General features: G+C 36.1%; 4 protein-coding genes across 5 annotated transcripts; 2 read left to right on the top strand and 2 right to left on the bottom strand.

The window, feature by feature from the left end:
- The first annotated feature begins 84 nt into the window (after positions 1–84).
- Positions 85–4,121, top strand: LOC129889735 (transcription factor MAMYB). Of its 2 annotated transcripts, none has more exons than XM_055965145.1 (2): positions 85–1,215; positions 4,099–4,121. In XM_055965145.1, the coding sequence occupies exon 1, from the start codon at positions 183–185 to the stop codon at positions 1,152–1,154; it is 972 nt and encodes a 323-aa protein (XP_055821120.1). In that variant the 5' UTR covers positions 85–182; the 3' UTR covers positions 1,155–1,215; positions 4,099–4,121. The 2 variants fall into 2 exon arrangements, with proteins under 2 accessions (XP_055821120.1, XP_055821119.1); XM_055965144.1 differs by lacking the exon at positions 4,099–4,121 and adding an exon at positions 2,337–2,493.
- A 453-nt stretch (positions 4,122–4,574) lies between these two features.
- On the top strand, positions 4,575–5,107 carry LOC129888484 (uncharacterized). The gene has a single exon (XM_055963452.1). The coding sequence runs from the start codon at positions 4,643–4,645 to the stop codon at positions 4,949–4,951; it is 309 nt and encodes a 102-aa protein (XP_055819427.1). The 5' UTR covers positions 4,575–4,642; the 3' UTR covers positions 4,952–5,107.
- A 2,611-nt stretch (positions 5,108–7,718) lies between these two features.
- On the bottom strand, positions 7,719–15,270 carry LOC129889733 (phosphoacetylglucosamine mutase). The gene is made up of 9 exons (XM_055965143.1): positions 14,968–15,270; positions 14,081–14,343; positions 12,655–12,774; positions 12,112–12,254; positions 11,786–12,028; positions 10,677–11,095; positions 10,417–10,592; positions 8,832–8,928; positions 7,719–8,132 (listed from the first exon to the last, which is right to left on the bottom strand). Exons 1-9 carry the CDS (start codon positions 15,026–15,028, stop codon positions 7,978–7,980), a joined length of 1,677 nt encoding a protein of 558 aa, XP_055821118.1. The 5' UTR covers positions 15,029–15,270; the 3' UTR covers positions 7,719–7,977.
- Positions 15,271–15,849: 579 nt separating this feature from the next.
- On the bottom strand, positions 15,850–20,787 carry LOC129889732 (vacuolar protein sorting-associated protein 55 homolog). Its single transcript, XM_055965142.1, has 5 exons — positions 20,635–20,787; positions 17,410–17,537; positions 17,272–17,311; positions 16,390–16,474; positions 15,850–16,286 (listed from the first exon to the last, which is right to left on the bottom strand). The coding sequence occupies exons 2-5, from the start codon at positions 17,506–17,508 to the stop codon at positions 16,094–16,096; spliced, it is 417 nt and encodes a 138-aa protein (XP_055821117.1). The 5' UTR covers positions 17,509–17,537; positions 20,635–20,787; the 3' UTR covers positions 15,850–16,093.
- Positions 20,788–21,145: the final 358 nt, after the last annotated feature.

Below are 21,145 nucleotides of genomic sequence, written 5' to 3'. Positions count from 1 at the left end.
GAAAAAATTAAGGGACATATGAGACCCTTTTCACTAATAGTAAAGAGTATATTTAAAGGATCACTTTGATTTTACTACAAACATAAGGTATCACTTTTGGCATTTTCTTAATTTTACACATAGTATAACTTTTGTGAAATAGAAAAAATCTAAATATCAGGCCACTGACCTTTCGTTTGTCAATGGAGTTCTTAGAAGAAGACGCCAAACCCAGATTTCTCCTCCAATCCAAGCCATTGCAGCAATCCAATTCAGATTCGGAAACCCAAACCCGGTCTCTATACCGACCCGGAACCATCATCTCCCTCTCTATTTCTGTTCTCTTCTTCGCTCTTTCGGTCCTCTATTTCTCCTTTGAACCATTCGGATCCATCTTCTTATGGATCTCTCTTTCCTTCCTTATCGGACCTTTTGCTCCTCATTCCATCACAGGTGGTGACATCCGGGTCGGACTCGGACCGCCCATTCAAGACCCGCCAAAAGACGATCTTTCTGATACCGAACCCGATACTAAAAAATCAAACAGAAGATCTAACAGACCCACCAAGAAAAACGTTGACTTTGAGCCTGTGTTAGCCACCCATTATGATCTGAAGCCGGAGAAAATTAATGGGTCGGTGGCAAATTCGAAGAATAGTAAAGGGTCGGTTGCGAATCTGGAGAAAAATGGAGGAGGGAAAGTGGGGGATGGTGTGTGGAATGAAGGGGATGAGGAGTTGTTAAGGAAGATGATGGGGAAGCACCCGGTGGGGAAACCGGGGCGGTGGGAGGCGATAGCGGATGGATTTAACGGGAGATACAGAGTGGAAAGTGTGATAAAGAAAGCGAAAGAATTGGGTGAGAAGAAAATGAGCGATGGGGATTCCTATCAGAGGTTTTTGAAGGACAGGAAAGCAGTTGATAAGAGAGCTGAAGGTGGAAATGAGGCTGATTTCGAGAATATGGAGGTGAAAAAGGCCGTGGAGAGTGGATGGAGTAGTGGGGAGGATTTGGCTTTGCTTAATGCATTGAAGACATTTCCAAAGGAGGTGGCAATGAGGTGGGAGAAAATAGTAGCTGCTGTGCCCGGGAAGAATAAAGCAGCTTGTATGAAAAGAATGGCTGAGTTGAAGAAGGATTTTAGAAGCTCCAAGTCTGCCAATGCTGAAGCTTAGGGATAAAAAGATCAGTTACTGATTGAAATCTCATAGGTTAATTTTCAGCTTTATTGAAGAGGTAACATATTTTCCCATATAGGATACTTATTTATTTATTCGAAAACACAATTTCATTAGTGGGCATTGTGATTTGTTGAGGAAGAAATTGTTAGGCAACAAGTTATTCAGTTAAAAAGTTTTGAAGTTATGTTGTTCTTTGAAATATGTAACTTGACAATGATTTATATGAATAAATACATTTCCACTCTGTGGAGATTGAGCTCACCATGCGTATCCTTCCAAATCTTGAGTTGCAGTTTGCTAAAGATAATTTCTTGACATTTGATGTCAAATCTTTGATCTTGGCACTTTGTGATGCTTGGAATCAAAATGCTTTGATGATTCAAACTGTTAGAGGTTACAATTTCACTTTTCTAATATATTTTCTTGCTACTCGCTAGAATTATGTTGCTTCTGCAATCATTATGTGGTGTGGTATAGGATAGCCAGCGACTCAGCTTGATGTAGAAAATAAGTTTGATTTTAACTTTTTTGATTAGTTCTAGCAGCAGGATTTTGAGGCAAAATGAAGATTGGAGCTATTTAATGAATATATTAACTTGGCTATTGATCTACCGGTGGCAAGATTAACTTGATAATAAGAATGCATAGGCAATTTCACTCTAAATCAAAAAGAATGTATGGGCATTTTATCAAAAGTTAGTAAAAATGATAATCTGAATGGTAAACTTTTTTTTTTTTTGATTGGTGATGGTTTTTATGAAAAACTGAGGTGTCCAAATGTAGGAGATTAAATTGCTTGTGCTACCTGATTAGGCTAGCTATAGATTATTGTTGAACTTTGCAACCAAGGGGATGACTGAGTAGTTGAGGTGTTACGAGAAACGACCTGAAGACCTTAGGTTTGAACCCCAACTATGATACCCAGTGGAGCTGTCTATGCCACCATAGTTCAGGAAAGTTGACCTGAATATGCTTGTGGGCTGCTGCAGGCTGTCCGATAGATTAGTTGTGGTGTGTGTAAGCTGGCATGGTCTCCAACATTGAAAGAAAACGTCATGTTGAACCTTTATTCAAAAGTCCTAGCATCCCAATTTTAGATGTAAGCACTGCATCCCTTAACCTAATCATTGGTATTGCAATGAGAAGTGATCCATGCGTTCTCTTACTTGTTGACAGGGGAAGAACAAGGAGGAGGAGGACTATGTTATCAAAATAAAATGTTGGAAGGGATAAACTAAAAATCAAACTGTACTTTCTCTTACTTGTTACTAGGGAAGAACAAGCTGCATGTATTAAGTTGTAATAGACTGAAAATAAAGCGCAATTACTAGTGTTTGCTTGTAAAATCTGTTCTCAATTTCCTTTCTACCTCCTTTGACCTCGAACCAGGGTCACTGCTTCTTCCATTGGCTGTATGTGCATTGCACCAGCATTCTAGCCTCTCTCTTTTTGATCTGCACTCCTTCCTCTTACCTACGAATCCCCCCCCCCCCCCCCCACCACCAACAACTCTTTTCTCTGCTCAGTAGAATTTAGGTCATATAGACCGAAATAACTATTCCACCTTAAATTATAGAGAAGCTTTTAGCAATTCTCTGTTTAAAGCCATTAATCTCTATTTCCAGTATAACTGTTTTCACTCACATTAACTGAGTTATGATTCAGTTCATGACTCAAAAGGTTCGAAAAGGACTTGAAATATCTCATGTATCAAAAAAGTATCATAAAGTTAAATGAAAAATGATGCTCCATAAAAATATAGTGACAACTAACAAGAAGCCATTAGATAAAGTTGCTTTGGCTACCCTTTTAGGTTAAGCTGGTGATCATCCTGTTGAACTTGGACCCTAGTATCCCTATAATTTTTTATTTAACCATTACATCCCTTAATTTGATCGTAATTAGCTGCCAATAAGAAGCAAGGGTATGCTTCTGTTAGCTGTTTGCAATGAACCGAAAGAGAATCAACGATGGAAGTGGGTGATTTTGAGGAACTCATCAAAAGTTAATGAAAATTTATTCTCCATCAGAACTGAGCGACAAGAAGTCAGCAGATAAAGTTGCTTCAAGCTACCTTTTAGGTTAGTTTTAGATCCTGTTACTGTCTATCACCCGTGTAACTTTAGATGTATAAGCAAGGGCATGTTTTCCCTTACCTATTTGCATTGAAACGAAAGAAAAAGTATGAAGAAACTAGTCTCTGCAGATTAGATAATACAAGAAATGTGCAAAACTGTGTGTTTTTAATGGAAGAGATGAACTTAAATCAAATGAAATTCTCATTGTCCGCAAGTAAAATCCCTTCTCAATATCCTTTTACCTCCCTCTTTCGACCCACTATGAGTAGCTCCAATTCTTCCATAGGCTATTGTACCTTGCCCGCAACCAATATTCCCTTTTGCATCTTCAGTACTTCCTGGTACCTACAATTACCAACAATCAAACAACATACTAATGCAGTTCCACAAGTGGGGTCTAGGGAGGATAGGATGTACGTAGATGTTACTAGTTACCCCCTATCTTTGCGGTGATCTTTCCACGCCGTGTGATGTTTGAGTGAGGGATGATTTTGTACATGCCTTAAATTTGAAAAAAGGTCTGTTCAAGTGCATATTCGTATGTTTTTACTTTGACTTGTTATGGACTGGTAGGGGAAGGAGAATAATGTGGATATTTATTCTAGGGAAGGAACAAGGTTTATTTACCACTCTTATTATGACTTTATGAAAATTTATTTTAGATTTAAATTGGTTTCGTTGAATAATTAAGTTTGTTTCTCACTCTTCTTTTTATTATATTTCATTTTCATGCAAATATTTTTAATAAAAGGTTAAAAAAAATATTTTCTTTGTATGGTGTTTTTTATTGGTCAATTGTGCATTCTTATCTTATGAAATTATATTTGATATATAATAAATGAAAATCATCTTATTTACAGGATTGAACTAGAGAGGGGTGTGCTAAAGAGGTTGCAAGATACTTTGCAAATTTTTATATTTAGATTTTAGCCAAAGTAGAGTCATTGTTTTTAATACTAGGTTTTAGATTGATTTATGAATTTAAAATTTAATTAATTAGTACAAGAATTTAACACACACAACATATGCCATTAATCTTCATTATACTAAAAGAATGAGAAGTTGTTAGAATAATGTATGGTGTGTTTGAAAAACATATCTTCACCGCACATAAATTATGGTGAAATTTTATTAGCATCAAATGTTTATATAAAATCAAACTATTATGTATAATTACACATGCACATATATTACTCAATAATAATTTATATTAATTAGTTTTAAACAAAAAAATTATGACATTTTAATTATTAAAATGACCTAAATCATATAAAGAATTGAGCAAATTAAGTTTAATTTTGTCGTCCCCACTCAATATAAAAAGTTGAAAACTATCGAGGTCTCACAATATAAATATCCAAGAAATCCGATTATCCGCACTTCAGACTGTAAGCAAGAATAGCCATGGGGATTCTGTCATGGTGGAAAGGCGACAAAAATGAAACTCCTAAAGCAACCCAGAAACCCGACCCGAAAACCCAAATCGCTTCCGACAAGCCGGAGGTTCCAGGCATGAACGGAGCTGTTGAGGTTTCCAGGTCCAACCCACCGCCGGCCGACATAACCGTTTTCGAATTCGGGTCGGTGGCTGCTTCTGCTGATAAGGTCACACTTGCCGGATATTGTCCTGTTTCCGATGAGCTGGAGCCTTGCCGTTGGGAGGTTTTGCCGGAAAGTGGGTCCGATGCTCCCCAATTTCGAGTGTTTTTCTGATTGGGGAAGGAAATAATTTGTATGGAATTTCGTGAGGAAGACTTGTGATTTTGAGTTTTTTAGTTGAAAAAAAAAGGTTCTCTTTTTCCTGTTTCCTGAATTTAGTGTTATTTACTGAACATGGCGTAATGAAAAAAACCTAATTTAGTTGGTTAATTTACTGATTTCATGTTCTTGATTCTAGCTTTTGGATGTGTTTCTATGTTTGTTTGGCTACTATTCTGAATTCTATATTTTTGTTTTCCCTAGAACTTTTAGTTTTAGGGGGAAAACCCCTAATTTGTTTAAGGAAAACAATTTATTAAATATAAGAATAAATTGAGCTCGAAGAACAATTTATACAACCCATACCAACTAGTTAGTGATTGATGGGTAGTTAATTTATCTCAGTTAATCTGACAAGGCATAATACATAAACAAACATCCAAACTTGGCCTTTGAGAGTGCACGTCTGGACAACTCAACTTGGTCTCAATTAGCAACTAAACACTCCCAACTCATTCCCATCCCATGCTGACGTGACACATAAATTTTGGAGGTGTCTAGATGATTATTTTGTAAGTTGGAATGTTCATCTGACACAATTGAGACGAGTTGAGTTGTTTAGATATGCATATTCAAAGTTGGAGTGTTTAGTTGTCAGTTGAGGTTAAGTAAGTAAGCAGTGATCTGAATCACTTTGAAATTGAAAGAAAGATAGAAGGAAAGCAAGAATGTCAAGTTAAAGTGTCTATCCATGTATTATGCCATTGGAGAATGGCTAGCTAGTTCTTATTGAGGCAGCTTAGGTATGTTATCTATGATCCTTTGACTAGGAAGAAGCTAAAGGAGAAGAGAAATGCTAACTAGTTTTCAATTTTATGGCACTTTGATCTTATAAGCAATTTTAATGGTCTTTCTTTGTAAGAACTCTGTTAAAAGCAATAAAAAAGAGAGCTTTCTAATCTGAAAACAGATGGGTACTTATTTCATGTGGTTCTTTTCCTCTTCTTTAAGGACTCCATGATGATTGATTTTGCTTTAACTACACTGAAATAAAGAAGTTTGGTGAGGATTTGAAAAAGACCCTTTTGGATTTTTATTTGAAGATTGTTTACTCAATTTTTATTTATGCTTTATTAAAGGGCTTTGCCGAGGCTCTATTGGAAACAGCCTCTCTCCCTCACCTCTGATGTAGAGGTAAGGTCTGCGTATACTCTATCCTCCTCAGACCCCATTGTGTGGGACTACACTGGGTATGTTGTTGTTGGTACTTCTTCTCTTCTTTCCTGTCTGTATCATTTCAACAAGTATGGCTTAGATGAAGAATTGTGGTGCAGTCAAGTGCAAATGTGCTTTATGTTTGATGTATCCTTATAAGTTTACAGTTTCTCTTGGCCATTTGAGTATTTTCATGGTCCCTCTTTTGAGTTGGGGTTGCTTTAGCGTTTGTGAAGTCTTAAGTTAACTTTTCCTGTGATAAGAGTCGAGTGTTTTGCAAATTTTCTGTTGTAAACGTGATACTACCTCTACAGAATACTCTGAAAAAGGTGTTTTGCTACATAATTGAAGCGTTCCAAGGTTGCCATGGTTTCCCAAGTGGTTCTTTTTTCTGTAAAAACTTGCTATATCTCATTGATTTCCTGTGTTTGCATATGCTTGAAAGCTTTGGTTATTGGTGTGTTACTATAAAATATACAATTTTAATGACTTCGGAACCATGTAGGTACAAATGGTCATTAATCTTTTCCTCTCCTTAGAAGATTGACTGGTAAGAAGTAGGTTATCCAAGAAAGTTCCATTACGAAGGGGCAAATATCGTTTCACATCTGATTAAATTGAAACAACTAATCTAAAAACATATGATATCTAGTTTCATTTGTGGGTGTTTTTATATCGATAGAATTCAGAATATGTGCTTTTTGGACACCATTGGCTTGGGATGGCCGCCTCTAACTGTGTGTTTAGAGAAATAGAAAGAAAGGAAAGAAATTAGTGCTTATTGTTATATTCTCTTAATACTGATATCTCTATAGTCGAATGGATGTTTACAAATTATTATTTGCCTTGGTAGTGGGTAAAGTTCTCTCGATCGCTTCCATGACTATAATTGGAGTTGCATTGCAAAAGCTATAATCTGTGGTAATGAGCTTCTTGCTACAAATAACAGCTACTGCAGTGCACCTCTGAGTTTTCTCGAATGTATCAATATGTAGACCCATATTGCGAGTTGTTTCATGTCATAAATAAACTCGGATACTCAAGAAATATGAATCTTCTCGATACGTGGCAATCAGTGACTTGATGTAGTAACTTTACACTCTTTAAGCTTAAGGTGAACTAAACGAATGACTTGAATCAATTATTTCAAGCTTGTGAATCATCATGGTCTATGTTGCTCAATTCAATATAAGTACTCCCTTCATATAATTTTTCATGTGATATTATTTTCTTTATTAGTCTGTTTCGAAAAGAATGACACTTTTTATATTTAGAAACATTAAACTTTTCATTTTAACCTTTTATAGCCACACAAATATTATGACATGTTTAAGAGTTAAGACCATAATTTTAAAAAGTTTTCCTTTTTACTTTTTTTTTTTAAAAAAAACGATGAATGGAGTCAAATTATGCCACATGAATTGAAATGGAGGTCCACTATGTTCAATCTACCAAACAAGATCTTCAACTGCAGAATTCAGAAGTGATGGTGATGTTAGGAAACAAATAAAGTAATCCAACTGCAAGTCACAGAAATGGAAAATGGAAATACAAAGTTTGAGCAAGATACATAAATGGAGATTCAACTACTATTATCAAAAGTAGTTACAAAGTATGCTATAGTAGTAGTAATTACTACCTTCAATATGTTTCCAAATAATTTTCAACAATTCTACAAGTGAGAGAGAGCTCGAGGACCATAAAAGCATCCCACTAACACCCAAAACAGACAGAAAACGATGGTCTTTTATCAGATAGTTCAGTATTTTATCTGCTTAGCAGTTAAAAATATGAAAATTCTGACTGCTATTTTGTTAGTGAGTTAATCAAGCAGTGTCAGAACCAAGATACTGATCCACAAGTCCTGCAACTGAAGAGGCTAGCGCATCTGCAGCATCCTGGGTAGTTGCTTCAGCATATACTCTTACAACATCCTCTGTCCCAGATGGTCTAATAAAACATCGTCCTCGGGAATATTTTACTGGATAAAAAAAATAAGAAATGCGTGTTTAATAGCTAATTAGGGAGCATTCAGCGACATAATTTGCACATATTGACATATTTGATCAACATAAGGCACACTTTTAACACATGATTAACCAATGCATGTACATATAGAGGCAGGGGCGGACCCACGTGTAGTTGAGGGGTTCATCCGAACCCCCTCCGTTAAAAAATTATACTGTATATATAAGATAAATTTTTTAATTTATGTGTATATATTTAACATTGAACCCCCTGAGCATTAGCCAAAGGACTAGCTCAGTGGCAAATGGGGTTCAATATTTCTCCTTAGCTTGTCTCAGCTCGCGGGTTCGAATGTAAATAAGCACATTTTTTTTCTGATTAGCGTGTTTAATTTTTTTTGAACCCCCTTCATAAAATTCCTGGGTCCGCCACTGTATAGAGGGCCATAAGAAATAAGTCGCTAGACAAGCTGCAAGTTCATTTTAACTTTTCTTGGCTGAATATTGAAGTTCAAGATTTGTTTATGGAGGCTGCACCACTGCAACATGAATTTTGTGCAACTGGAAAACATAGAAGCTAAGCATTCCTGCTACAACCACGAGAGAGGGGCGGCGGGGGAGAGACATAATTAGATCTCCTCATATTAGAACAAAATCTAATCTCCATTAACACAAATATGTTTCACCATGGTAAGTAAGTTGATGTGAATTACCTATTTCAGCATTAATGGCTTCTTGAATACCAACAGGCCGAACAGCCACGGTCTCTGCATTTGCCGTGACAACTGCAGTTCTGTCGCCAACCTTTACCTGAAAATACAAGGATCCTGGAATTGACGCACTTATCTTCAAAGTGAAATTTGTTGGGTTTTAAAGGTGTGAATGACAAATGAAAGGTTGTGACATTTACGAAAGGTTGTACCTTTTTCAAAGGGTTGTGACCATTCCGAAAGGTTGTGACTCTTTCAAAAAAATAAGTTGTGATTTTTTTAAAGAGTTGCGACTTTTTTGAAAGGTTGTGACTTTTGTGAAGGATTATGACTTTTCCGATGAGCTACAATAAGCACTTGTTCACACTACCCTTTTTTTGTCTATAAATAAAGGATTTTCCTCTCATTTTTAAACATTGAATTTCTCCTTCTTCTGCATATATTTTCTTACAAACAAAGTTGAGTCTTTATGTGATTTTGTTGTTGGCTTTTGAGTTCGCTGAAATTATTGAAGTTTGAGGTACCGCTACTTCTTTAATAGTTTATCCGTTTTATCTTGGGAGAAAATAATTCATAACCTCGGGTACAGTGAGGGGATTAAATTCCTTAAGGACACACAATGAATTCTGTGGACTCGGATATTATTTTTTTTATTTTCATCTTTATAGTTTATGGTTTACTAACCTTAATACAAGAGGAATAACAAAATTTCCTTATAATAAGATGAACTACCTACAAACAGACCTATTCAAGCTCACATTCAACGGACAGTGCATGTCCCTGAGTCCCTCCCAACAATTATGAATTGATGAGAAATGGGAGGAAAAAAGAGAAACTTTTTAGTTTTGAGACATCACTACCTTCTCACAGCCTAACCTGTGTCTATGGGTTTATTTAATTCTTAATGTGATGTAATGCACTTGAGCTACTGGATAAGCTGAATTTCTGTGTTCTTCTACCCTTCTTTTTAGTCATTAGTTCTGTTTTCTTATCCTTCTTTGTTTACTCCCTTTAGCTTTTAATTTAGCCCAAGTGGATGATAGATAAAGCTGTTTACCCATATTTATTTATTGCATCATTGAATTTTTCTATTTCTATCAAGATAATGAAACATATGGGGCTCCATCCATTAGCTTCGAACAAAATGAGGGTAATTCTGTTAATGATTTGAGAGAATCTACATGTCTTGTGCATCGGTTCTCACTCTTTCAGATCTGCACAGGGGACATGAGTGAAAAGAAAACTATATTGAAGCCAAAATCAAATTAATATGTTACACTACGCTACTGAATTTCTGACATAAAAGTCTCATCAACATTGGAATCCCAGTGTTTGTTTATGGGCAATTTGTTACACGCCTATTAGTAATCAGTACTACTACCCCATCATGCTAATCAACAGAGAACACCAGCAAATTTCCAAGTCTATGCCAATAGGAACGACAGAAATCAGAATATCAACCGGAGTTAAAACAGCAAATCTGAAGTCCCTAATGATGGAGTTAAAGTCAAACCAGTGTGATTACTTGCATCTTCTCTAACATACTATGCAGAACTTGTTACTGAATTCAAAGGTAGAAGAATCTGACCTTCAATTGTCTGCTAGGTAGATCATGATAAAGCTCATTCCATCTACATATGGACCATCCCATGTATTGCAAGATGACCTCCACTAGAAGAAGTCCACTTAAAGCATCTCCCACGGCCTGATTAATCAACTGACTGACAGCCAAAAGTCTTGAAGCAGCCTTCTGTTTTGCTGAACCTAAAATAAGTACAGATAAAATAGGTGTTTTTTAAATATAGGTGGTTAAGATCCATCACAGTAACAAAGGAGATTGGGTCAGACCTTCTGATGTTGATAAAAGTGTCTTGTGAGTAAACTCCAGCCAGCATAGGAAAGCTTCTGAAAACAAGATAGTTCCATGCCCATTCGCCTCAAAATATATGCCAATATCAAATTCAGCAGCTTTTTCATGCAAGTATTTGACTCCTGTTGGAGTAAGCACAACTTCTAGACCCATCTCTTTAAGGTAATCAGTTGATGCTCCGTTCGCATAAGCTGTCTGTACAACACCTAGATGTGCTTGGTAAGAGTCATTATCTTTTTTGCTTTCACCCTCGTTCAAAAGACTTAGTTGCTCCTTGATAAATAAAGCAAACAAAGACAATATCTTGTCCCCATCAACGAGTTCAATCTTCTTGTTTTCATTCAATATAACTGAAAAATAGACTAGCCGATCAGCATCCCCGTCCAAACTGGCACACCTGAACCACTAGGAGCATTGAAGTAATCAATTTCCACCTCTCGTCACTATGAAAAATGAGATCTTTTAACAACTACTGGAGAAATAGTAAGATTACCATATCAACGGATAACCATAACCCGTTCCACTGTGACTAGCTACAAGTATAAGATAAAGTAGCTTCTTAATGAAGATATTCCTAAAAGTTATGTTTCTTGGAAACAATTGATACAGTTAATTAGTAAGAAATATGATATTATTGATCGATTCTCCATCGAGTTGGATATTGAAACAGAGTGCAATCTAAGAGGCCCTATCAGGTTAGTAACTCCTATGCAAATATAGCATCCTAAGTAAGGCCAAGAAAGACAACAGAAGTGCAACAACATAGGTATAAAAGGGATCTTAACAAATCCATATGATGAAAACAAGCTAAAACAAATCATAATCACCACTCAACAGTGGGAGCATTCACATAGGATATAATCAAATTTCCTCTTTCTGGTTTATATCTAGATAGTAGGTCCACATTATTCTCTTTTTCTTGGATAGGTATAGTAGGTTCATATTACTAAACTTCCATCCAAATGAAAATTAAATTAGTGACTATCATGTTACAGTTAAACAGAACTAGATCCACTAGATATCCAAACACTGTGATCAGACATAGTTCAACAAAAGCTTTTCTATAAATGAATAACAAGATGTTCACCTTAAGCCAGCATCAGCAGGACCAAATCCACATGGTGCAACCTTCTCTTTTTGCACATAGTCAGCACCAACACCTTCATTAAGCATACCATCTCCCCGGTTACGAACTTCAATGCACAACCCATTCAACATCTTCTTAAAATGTTCAAGCTTTTCACCACCAACACCATCTGCCCCATCCACCACCAATGCATTATCATCACCATTTTTCCTGATTCCCTCAGGCTTCAAATCCATCAAACACCTAAAAAAAAGCCGGTAGCATGTCTATCAGAACGTATTTCAACTAAATTTAAAGGCTTCAAGAAACTGTCGACTCAAAGTAACCTGAAAGAGCTTGATAGTTGGTGAAAATAACTAGATTCAGATGCCTCCATGCCTCTATTTCTTGCCCGAACCATCCAATGCAGTTGTGGTGTTGTAACTACTCCCATGTCAGTTCCAATTGCTCCAACAATTGAAGTGATTCCCTTTCAATTGACATTTACTACTAATAAATACAACTGAATTCTAAATCATATTGGTCTATCTAACTAGAAGCTCTTTTGTCAGTTGTATTCTGCAAGTTCATGCATACAATGAAGGCCAACAGGAGGCATAATCATTAAAAGACAAGGGAAAAAGGGAGGAGAAATATCAAACCTAACCTAGACAATGGAATTAGATTAAAAAAAAAAAGTTTTCTAGAGAATCATCTTGCCAGCCATCAGATAAAATTTAATAACAAAATAAGAGTGTATAACAATATGATGCACGAGGCCAGAGCCTATAGCAATCTTTGTTCCACCTGAATTCAACTGCAGTAAAGCAGATAGACATATGACTAAAGAAAAGAGAAGAAAGCCCATGGAAGCTACACAAAAGACATACTTGTTTGGCAGCATCAAGGAGAGTCTCTCCACTAGGCCTTGTGTCTCTTCCTAATAACACCTCCGCTGGCTGTCGTCCTTCAAAGCCAATATCTTCTTTCTTTGCAAATTCAATTATTAGCTGTTTCCAGTACGAGATACTATGAATCAGAACCTAGTTAACTGACAGAGTACTAATCCATCACTTGACGCAATGGACTACAGGAAGAAGCGCAAAACAGAGAAGATAACATCAAATCTTTATTAGCTTCTGCACATGTCAAACTACTTTATCATCATCACTGAAAAACTTTATAAGCACAAAAATAACTCACTCATGCTGTGCAACCATAACACTACATATTGGAGTCTCAACCAACAGCAACAGTCCAGAATCACATTATAATAATGTCAAACTTCCAATAATCTAGAAAAAGGAACCCCCTTTCCACCTTCTCAATACTAATTATGTGAAGTTCAACCAATAGAAAAAATTACAAAAACCAATAACAAGAAATGTCCTACATTTGTGTCATACTTGCCAGTTGTACTCTTCTTTGAATACTTATTTTCTGGTTTCTGTTCTTCTACTTCTGTTCAAGTGGCATGTGCTAGCTATGTCTTTAAAAAGATTATGAGAAGAGGCAAAAGAATAGTCATCAAACTAATACTAACACCCCATCGCCTGCCTATTATAGTGAACTTGTGATCATTAAGGGACTGAAAGAACATGAGTTTTTCCACATAATGATAACATACTTTACTCACTTGAACTACTTAAATGAGTTGTGCCCATTATGCAACGCCATGGCATATGAGTAGTGATCTAGAATTAGACTGAACACCAACCCAACCTTGAACAATAAAGAGAAGTACAAGAAAGGGCATTTTCTCGATAAAGAAAGTATTGAACTTCGCGACGCACTTGAAGTAAGTCAAAGTTTCTCTACACGGTTCTTCTGTCCATTAGTTTAATCAAGAATTTATTTGAAAGATTCCAACTTCATTTTATTATCTCTTTCTTCTCTTTCAGTTGAGAATTCCCCTTCTTTCTCTTCCCAGCAATACTTTCACCCAAAAAGATCCATATCTCTCAATCCCTCTAACTCGCCTTATTTGCAGCAGCCATTCTAATTTTTGTGAAGTAATGCACTTTTTCTAAACAGTATACTGTAACAGCAACCACAAATCAATCATTCAATCAATTATGCCTCAATTGCAAACTACTTGTGTCGGTTGTGCTTTATTCAAGCCCATTTCGTAACAACAGAAAATCTTCAAAAGTATCCATATTTATTGAATTAACATACATTTTTTCCACTTGAATGATTATAAGTGTATAAGACTAATGATAGTAGTTTTTCCATTTCCATGTTTTCGAAAATCTGAAAGTCCGCAAAATGGTGTATGTATGTAAAAAAAAAAGAAAAAGAAGAAGGCATTGGAACCTGAAGAAGGGAGTGTGGATCAGGGGCATTAGCAATGGCATCAGCAAAAGGCTCCCAATCCTGAGTCAACATTCCACCACTTGGATCAGCCACTTTGACTCCATTGTCTGATACTTGATTATGGGATGCAGTAATCATCATACCTATCACTGATCCAGTCTTCAACGACCTTAACGCCGCCAATATCCCTACTCTGAACACCGTTGATTCCAACAATGACGCATCAGCTCGAAACCCAGCTGTCCCATATGACAGCTTCACCCCTGTTCATACATTTTCCAAGAAAACCAATCAACAATCAATCAACTAAATCTCAATCCAAAACTAGTTGGTCTGTCTTTTTACGAATCTTTTACATTTCTGCATCCACTTGGGTTCATTTAGTTCATACATTTTCCAAGAAAACCAATCAACAATCAATCAACTACATCTCGATCTAAAACTAGTTGGGTATGTCTTTTTATGAATCTTTTACATTTCTACATCCACTAGGACTCATTTAGTTCATATATTTTCTAACAAAACCCCAATCAACAAACAATCAACTACATCTCGATCCAAAACTAATTGGGTCTTTTTTTTATGAATCATTTGCATTTCTACATCCACTTGGACTCATTGGGTTCATACATTTCAATATAAAATCAGTCAACCATCAATAAATTAGGCCTCAATCCCAAATTAGCTAACGCTTATTAATATAAATCTTCTGTATCCATTCTGCTTTGTTCAAACCCATTTCGTTTCAATACTAAATAATTTGTCTTTTTACGGTAAACTAACGATTTTTCCAAAGATTTAAAGAAAAGGAAATCAAATTGAGAATAATAATATTGCAGTGTTTGAAGGAGATCTCGGAGAATTAATTGCATGAATCATTATAATACCTTTGGGAGGAGGGAAACGATCGGCGGATTCCAGGAGAAGTGATTGCTGTTTTTCGTTCATCCTTTGCCTTTTTTGGATTCTGGAAAATGAGCTCAGCTCTCAGTAGAGTTTCAATGGCGTTGATACTTTCGTCTAGTTTCCTATACTTTTTTGGATGTATATTTGTTTAACGGAAAACGGACCAAAATTACCATTTAACTATTTCATATAAACTAAGTATGGGCAGATTATTAGTCCAATATACTCATTCTGGCTTCCCGTTCTGATGTCGTCGACCATTTCAAGTACAAGTTCTACCAACGATACATTGTGAATATTCTTCTAATTTATATCACCCATTTTAACTAATTTGAGATTGGATCCAAGCTGATAATTGATTGATTGGTATATTCAAAATTATTGGAGTTCAGAGTGGGAAACTTTGTTTACTATTCCATATGTCTCTGGATTAATTTACAAGTTTTAAGTGTCTATTTGACTTTATTTATTTTAAGCAATTTATAACTGAAAACTGCGAACTTTAGATAAACTAAGACAAATATACCCAATTATTTTTTTGAATTTATTTTAAGCACAGAATAATTTTAAGTTGACTTGCCAAACACTCAAAAAGTTAAAAACAACTTATAAGTCAATCCAAACGGGTTATTAATTAATGTTTTAATCTCTAGAATTTTACTCAAAGGTGAGGAAAGCTTTTTAAAGAAATGGGGTTAAAATGGAGTAAGGATTAAATTAGGGTTATTAGAGAAGGTTGGATTTTTAATGGGTTGGGAGGGTGTGCTTAGGGTCCGGTGTTTATGATTATGGACTATATTTTCTTGGATTGTTATAACATCAATAAGTTCTCTTCAGTCATGAATTAAAATTGTGTCATGAAATTTTTCTCACAAATGGAACATTTATTACACAACCGAATTTTCAATTTAAAAAAATGAATCGATCCTGCAACAAGTATAAACATCAAATGCAGCTCGTATGGAATATGTTTTGACTTATAACAGCCAATAATTTATCAACAATATTTCTATTTACAATGCAAAACATTACAAGAGGCAACGGCAAAGTTGAGGCTCGATATTCTGTGGCACACAAACAAAGCAAGGAAGCAGTCCAAGGCCAATCTCAGAACATACTGTATCCGTCGACTTCACTCAACCCAAGATAACACAAGATGGACAGTACAAAAACAAAAAAGGATGAGAGCTCCAATGCCATGGCTCCCCAACCTATTACACCAGCATGCTTTAAGATAATCGGAATTGCAATGCTGCCAACGGTGGACGTTCCAGTCAAGAACTTAGTTGCATCTAACCAACTGTTATACAAGTCATTTTAAAATATGAGGCCTGATGCTTGAGAATAAGTGTTTCTATTTAAGACTTACTATAGCATGATGTGCGTAAGAAAATAAGGCTCACCAGCTTCCAGATTCGGAGTAGAGTCTGGAAGTATCTGAACCGGCAAAGAACATCAACGGCATAGGCAGAATGACATACATTATAACTACAGCAATAAATACCAACAATAGTCAGGATCCGTGATAGATACAGCATTTCTGACAATCTTATCTTCATTAATTCAAGATTTACTGAGTTGTTAAGTTATGAAAACTTGGAAGTAAAATGAATTTGTATCTTTAAAAGTGAATGGATCAGCCTACAAGTGGACGTATCTGTGTACATTAATAAAAAACTTTGTCAATAGCTATTTAGTTGGTTATTCTTGCGACAAATTGTGTGGACTTACTATGGAATTCATCTACTAAGACAATTCTGTTTTTGTTAACATTATTATTTGAATTCCAGTTGAATGTAATATGTACAAACTCATTGGCTTTCAAGAGGGACTTAATATAATTTTAGGCAGGGAACTTTGACGGGTATGAATCTTAGGAGCTAATTTTTGTAATGATGTGTAAGCTAATTGGGGTAGTTCACCTCGTGCGAAGCGCGGGCAATTTACCCAATCTCAAATATAACAAAAGATTTGTCCAGTTGAGAAAAAGACGTCTTATGCCTTCTAAATGTTCAAGGTCTCCAAGCCAAGCACCAAATTATGTAATTGTAATATACAGCCCAAATTAACAAGCAGTAACATTCTTTCTGACACAATTGAATCTTTTTATGCATACATTAGCACTGAATTTCTAATTTTGCATAAGCGGATGACCGGAAGTCAGAGTAAATGACCGATCTCATTTAAATTTGTACAAGGGGGTGACTGGGAGTAAGAAGAAAGGAATGATTGAGCACACACTATATGATTTTGTATTTAATCCAAGATTTATGCCTTTAACGCACCTGTCAACATTGGCCACCAGTTATTGTACAAAGCACATGCCTACAACACAATATAAGGAAAGCAAATCAGGATCATTTACAATGAGAAACAGAAAAGGTTCTATAATTCATAGGATATCAAAGGACAATGGGGCGGACCAGTATTTGCAACACAATCCCTGTAGATACTAACATTGCCAAACACGCAAGCCTCCCTGTGTAAAAGCACATTCTGAAATAACCTGGCATGTCCGCCATTATCTTACCCAAATCATACAACAGAATGGCTGCAGTACAGATGAAAAGCGGAAAGCCCAGTATCAAAATTAGGATTTTCAGACCATATGATGTGTAAGAAATAAATTGAGCAATTAATTGGAAACAACAGAATAGAGAGCTAAGCCAAATAAAGGTGTAGTAAACCCAGTTTCAAAACAAGGATTTTCGGACCATATGATGTGTGTAATAAATAATTTGAGCATTTAATTTGGAAACACCAGAACAAAGAATTAAGCCTTGGAGTCTAAAGGGTTTAAGTTGAGTAGGACAAAGACAGAGTACTTAGAGTGCAAGTTCAGTGAGACACCTCAGGAGGTTGGCGTTGAAGTTAGGCTTGGTGCTCAGGCCATCCAAAAGAGAAGTAGTTGCAAGTATCTTGGGTCTATCATGCAAGGCAGCGGGGAGATTGACGATGATGTCACACATCGTATTGGGGTAGGGTGGATGAAATGGAGGCTCGCTTCCGGAGTGCTATGTGACAAGAATGTGCCACCAAAACTTAAGGGCAAGTTCTACAAAGTGGTGGTTAGACCGGCTATGCTGTATGGGGCGGAGTGTTGGCCAGTTAAGACTTCTCACATTCAAAAGATGAAAGTTGCTGAGATGAGAATGCTGAGATGGATGTGTGGGCACACCAGGAGCGACAGGATTAGAAATGAGGCTATTCGGGACAAGGTAGGAGTGGCCTCGGTGGAAGACAAGATGCGGGAAATGCGACTGAGATGGTATGGACATGTGAAGAGGAGAGACACAGATGCCCCAGTGCGGAGGTGTGAGAGGCTGGCCATGGATGGTTACAGAAGAGGTAGGGGTAGGCCGAAGAAGTATTGGGGAGAGGTGATTAGACAGGACATGGCGCAGTTACAGCTTACGGAGGACATGACCTTAGATAGGAGGGTGTGGAGGACCCACATTAGGGTAGAATGCTAGTTCATAGTCTCGTTATTCTTCTCTATTCATAGGCGTAGTAGTGCATTACGATCTCTTGCGCTGTGACTTCTGATTTCTGTTATTTCTGTTATTATTTATTACTTTCTATGCTTTGATTACTCTATTTTACCTGTGACGCTATCATTATTTATTTAATCGTTATTTGTTATTTGTATTTATTTATTTGTATTTATTTGTTATCTATTCGTTATTTGTTTGTTGTTTTTCTCATAAAGCTTTTAATTTCCTATTCTTATCTAACTTTTTTTTTATGCATTTATGCTTTTACTGAGCCGAGGGTCTCCAGGAAACAGCCGTCCTACCTTGGTAGGAGTAAGGTCTGCGTACATTCTACCCTCCCCAGACCCCATGTTGTGAGATTTCACTGGGTTGTTGTTGTTGTTGTTGTAAAGGTTTGTGCCACATGATTCTACGTTGAACAATAGTCTTGTCTGCCTCTAACTCTCAATACCGCCACAACCTACACTTTTTCTTTCAAATGGGACATACAAAAACCCATTTTAATCATTTTATTTTTGAGGATCATGGTGTTCAGGACAGCTTGTGGGTACCTCGACTAATTCTACGGGGTAACTACTGCCTCCCACCAGCATAGGTACCAAGTAACCTATCCACCAAGGCTCAATTAGATGAGAAGAAATCACCTAGTGTTTTTGCCTCTGCTGGATTGAGCTTGAAACCTCATGGTTCTTAACCCACTTCATTGACTACTAGGCCACATCCTTGGGTGCTAGCAAAAATTATTATTGATGACCACATTCCTCACTGTTGCCTTGGTTACATTTCCTATGAAGTCAAAAACTCCACAAGCTGCTTCAGGAGAGCGTGGACTAGGAAGCATTACTCCGTAATGGATTGGAACAGAATTTTATGCCAATAATACATCAAAAGCTTAGCACCAGACTAAGCATCAGCAGCAAATGATCAAATACGTTATAAGTAGTAGTTTTTATTTTAAGAAAGGAAACAGAGGGTATAAGTATAACAAGTAGTTTATTTTGCAACAGACTCATTAGTGTATATTAGTGCAAGCTAAAATAGAGAAAAGTGTACACAAGCTCTACATGATCTCTCTACATATATACTCTAAAAGATGAAGATGTTTCCGCCAGACTTCTTAATATTATGCATATTAATATAGCCTACCATTTCAGAAAGTTAGGAAACTCTTTAAAATATGACAAGGTTGTCCATGATAAATAAATATTGCTGCACAAGCTAAGTGAATCAATGGAGATCCAAGAATGTTATATAGTTTACTATCTCAGAGAATCTCCATCTCTTTTTCAACACACTCAGTTTGGAACGTGCTTGAAAGCATGACACTGCCATTTAACAAGGACTTCATGGGAGACAGGAACGACCTCGGTTTTGATTCTAGGTAAGAGTTTAAATTAAATACGTAACCTACTAATTATCTTTCTACTTGAGTAAGGCCTTGCCTTGGAATACATATGCTATCTAACTCAGATTTAGGCATAGTGAGCTATTTCCTTACGTTATATTTAACATATACTGAGAGATAGACATACTTCATTAACATGTAAATGCAAAAAAGTCAAAATTCAAATGTACTTTAGGTTCTCATGATTCTACTCTGACATCCAAAAGACCAGAGATAGAGAGGATCTTGTTATTCTAATCAAATCCTCAGAAGTCAGAACCTCAAAAAGATTTCGACTTTTATCTAGACTTAGATCAACAAGCGCGAGGACTAAACTTTTCTATTCAATCACTTACAATCTGCATTAATCCTATATTTCCGCATTGATGCTTGATGAACATTTGATTCATCCGTCATTCTTTTTTCAAATTTTGGTCAATTTTAAATAGGAATGCAACACGAGGACTTCCCGGAGGGTCACTCATCCTAGTATTACTCTCACTCAAGCACTCTTTAACTTCAGAGTTTTGATGGGATATTCTTTTTGATTATGGTGAAATCCGGGTTAGCTTTCATCCACTTCAGCTTTTCCAATTGGTACTTACACTGTCCACCAAGGAATTCAAGGCAATCTAAACAACCAGCACTAAAATTGGTTGCCTTAAAAAATTCAAATATAATTAGCAATAACACAAAATATAGAGCAAATTATTGCAGTAAAATTAACGAGATATGTAAATTTAATACAAAATGATGAGATTTGAGGATACCGATCACTGATGAACTTCCGGAATAGTTTAGGATTCCGATCGCCGGCGACTGAGAATATTGAGGGCTATTTGATTTCTGAGTTATTTATTTATTCGGTGAGAGAATAAACTTTATTGTCTTTGCTCAAAAGCAATTATTAAGTATGCAAATTACCATCTCCTTGTCATTTTGTTAAATGGAAATTGCGCGGTGGCTACGTCATTTGTAAATATTGTCATTTTCATCACTGTTAAATAAACTAGTATACCGCGCGTTGTGTGGTCCATTAATAAATATAATCATAATACTAATTTATTGATAATTTTAAAATTCAATTTATTATAAAATGATATTATGAATTTTATATGAGATAATGTTAGCATTTATATGAGATAATAGGTTATAATAAAAAATCTATTAAAACAAATCAATATATAAGCTTAGCTCATTGTCTAAATTTACAATAATAATTTTTAGCATCATTTAATTTAGTTATTTTTCAAATTATTTAAAATCATAAATATTTTCACC

The sequence above is a fragment of the Solanum dulcamara genome, chromosome 5 (genome assembly GCF_947179165.1).
Source record: "Solanum dulcamara chromosome 5, daSolDulc1.2, whole genome shotgun sequence".
Taxonomy (NCBI): domain Eukaryota; kingdom Viridiplantae; phylum Streptophyta; class Magnoliopsida; order Solanales; family Solanaceae; genus Solanum; species Solanum dulcamara.
This window is presented reverse-complemented; position numbering and strand designations above follow the sequence as displayed.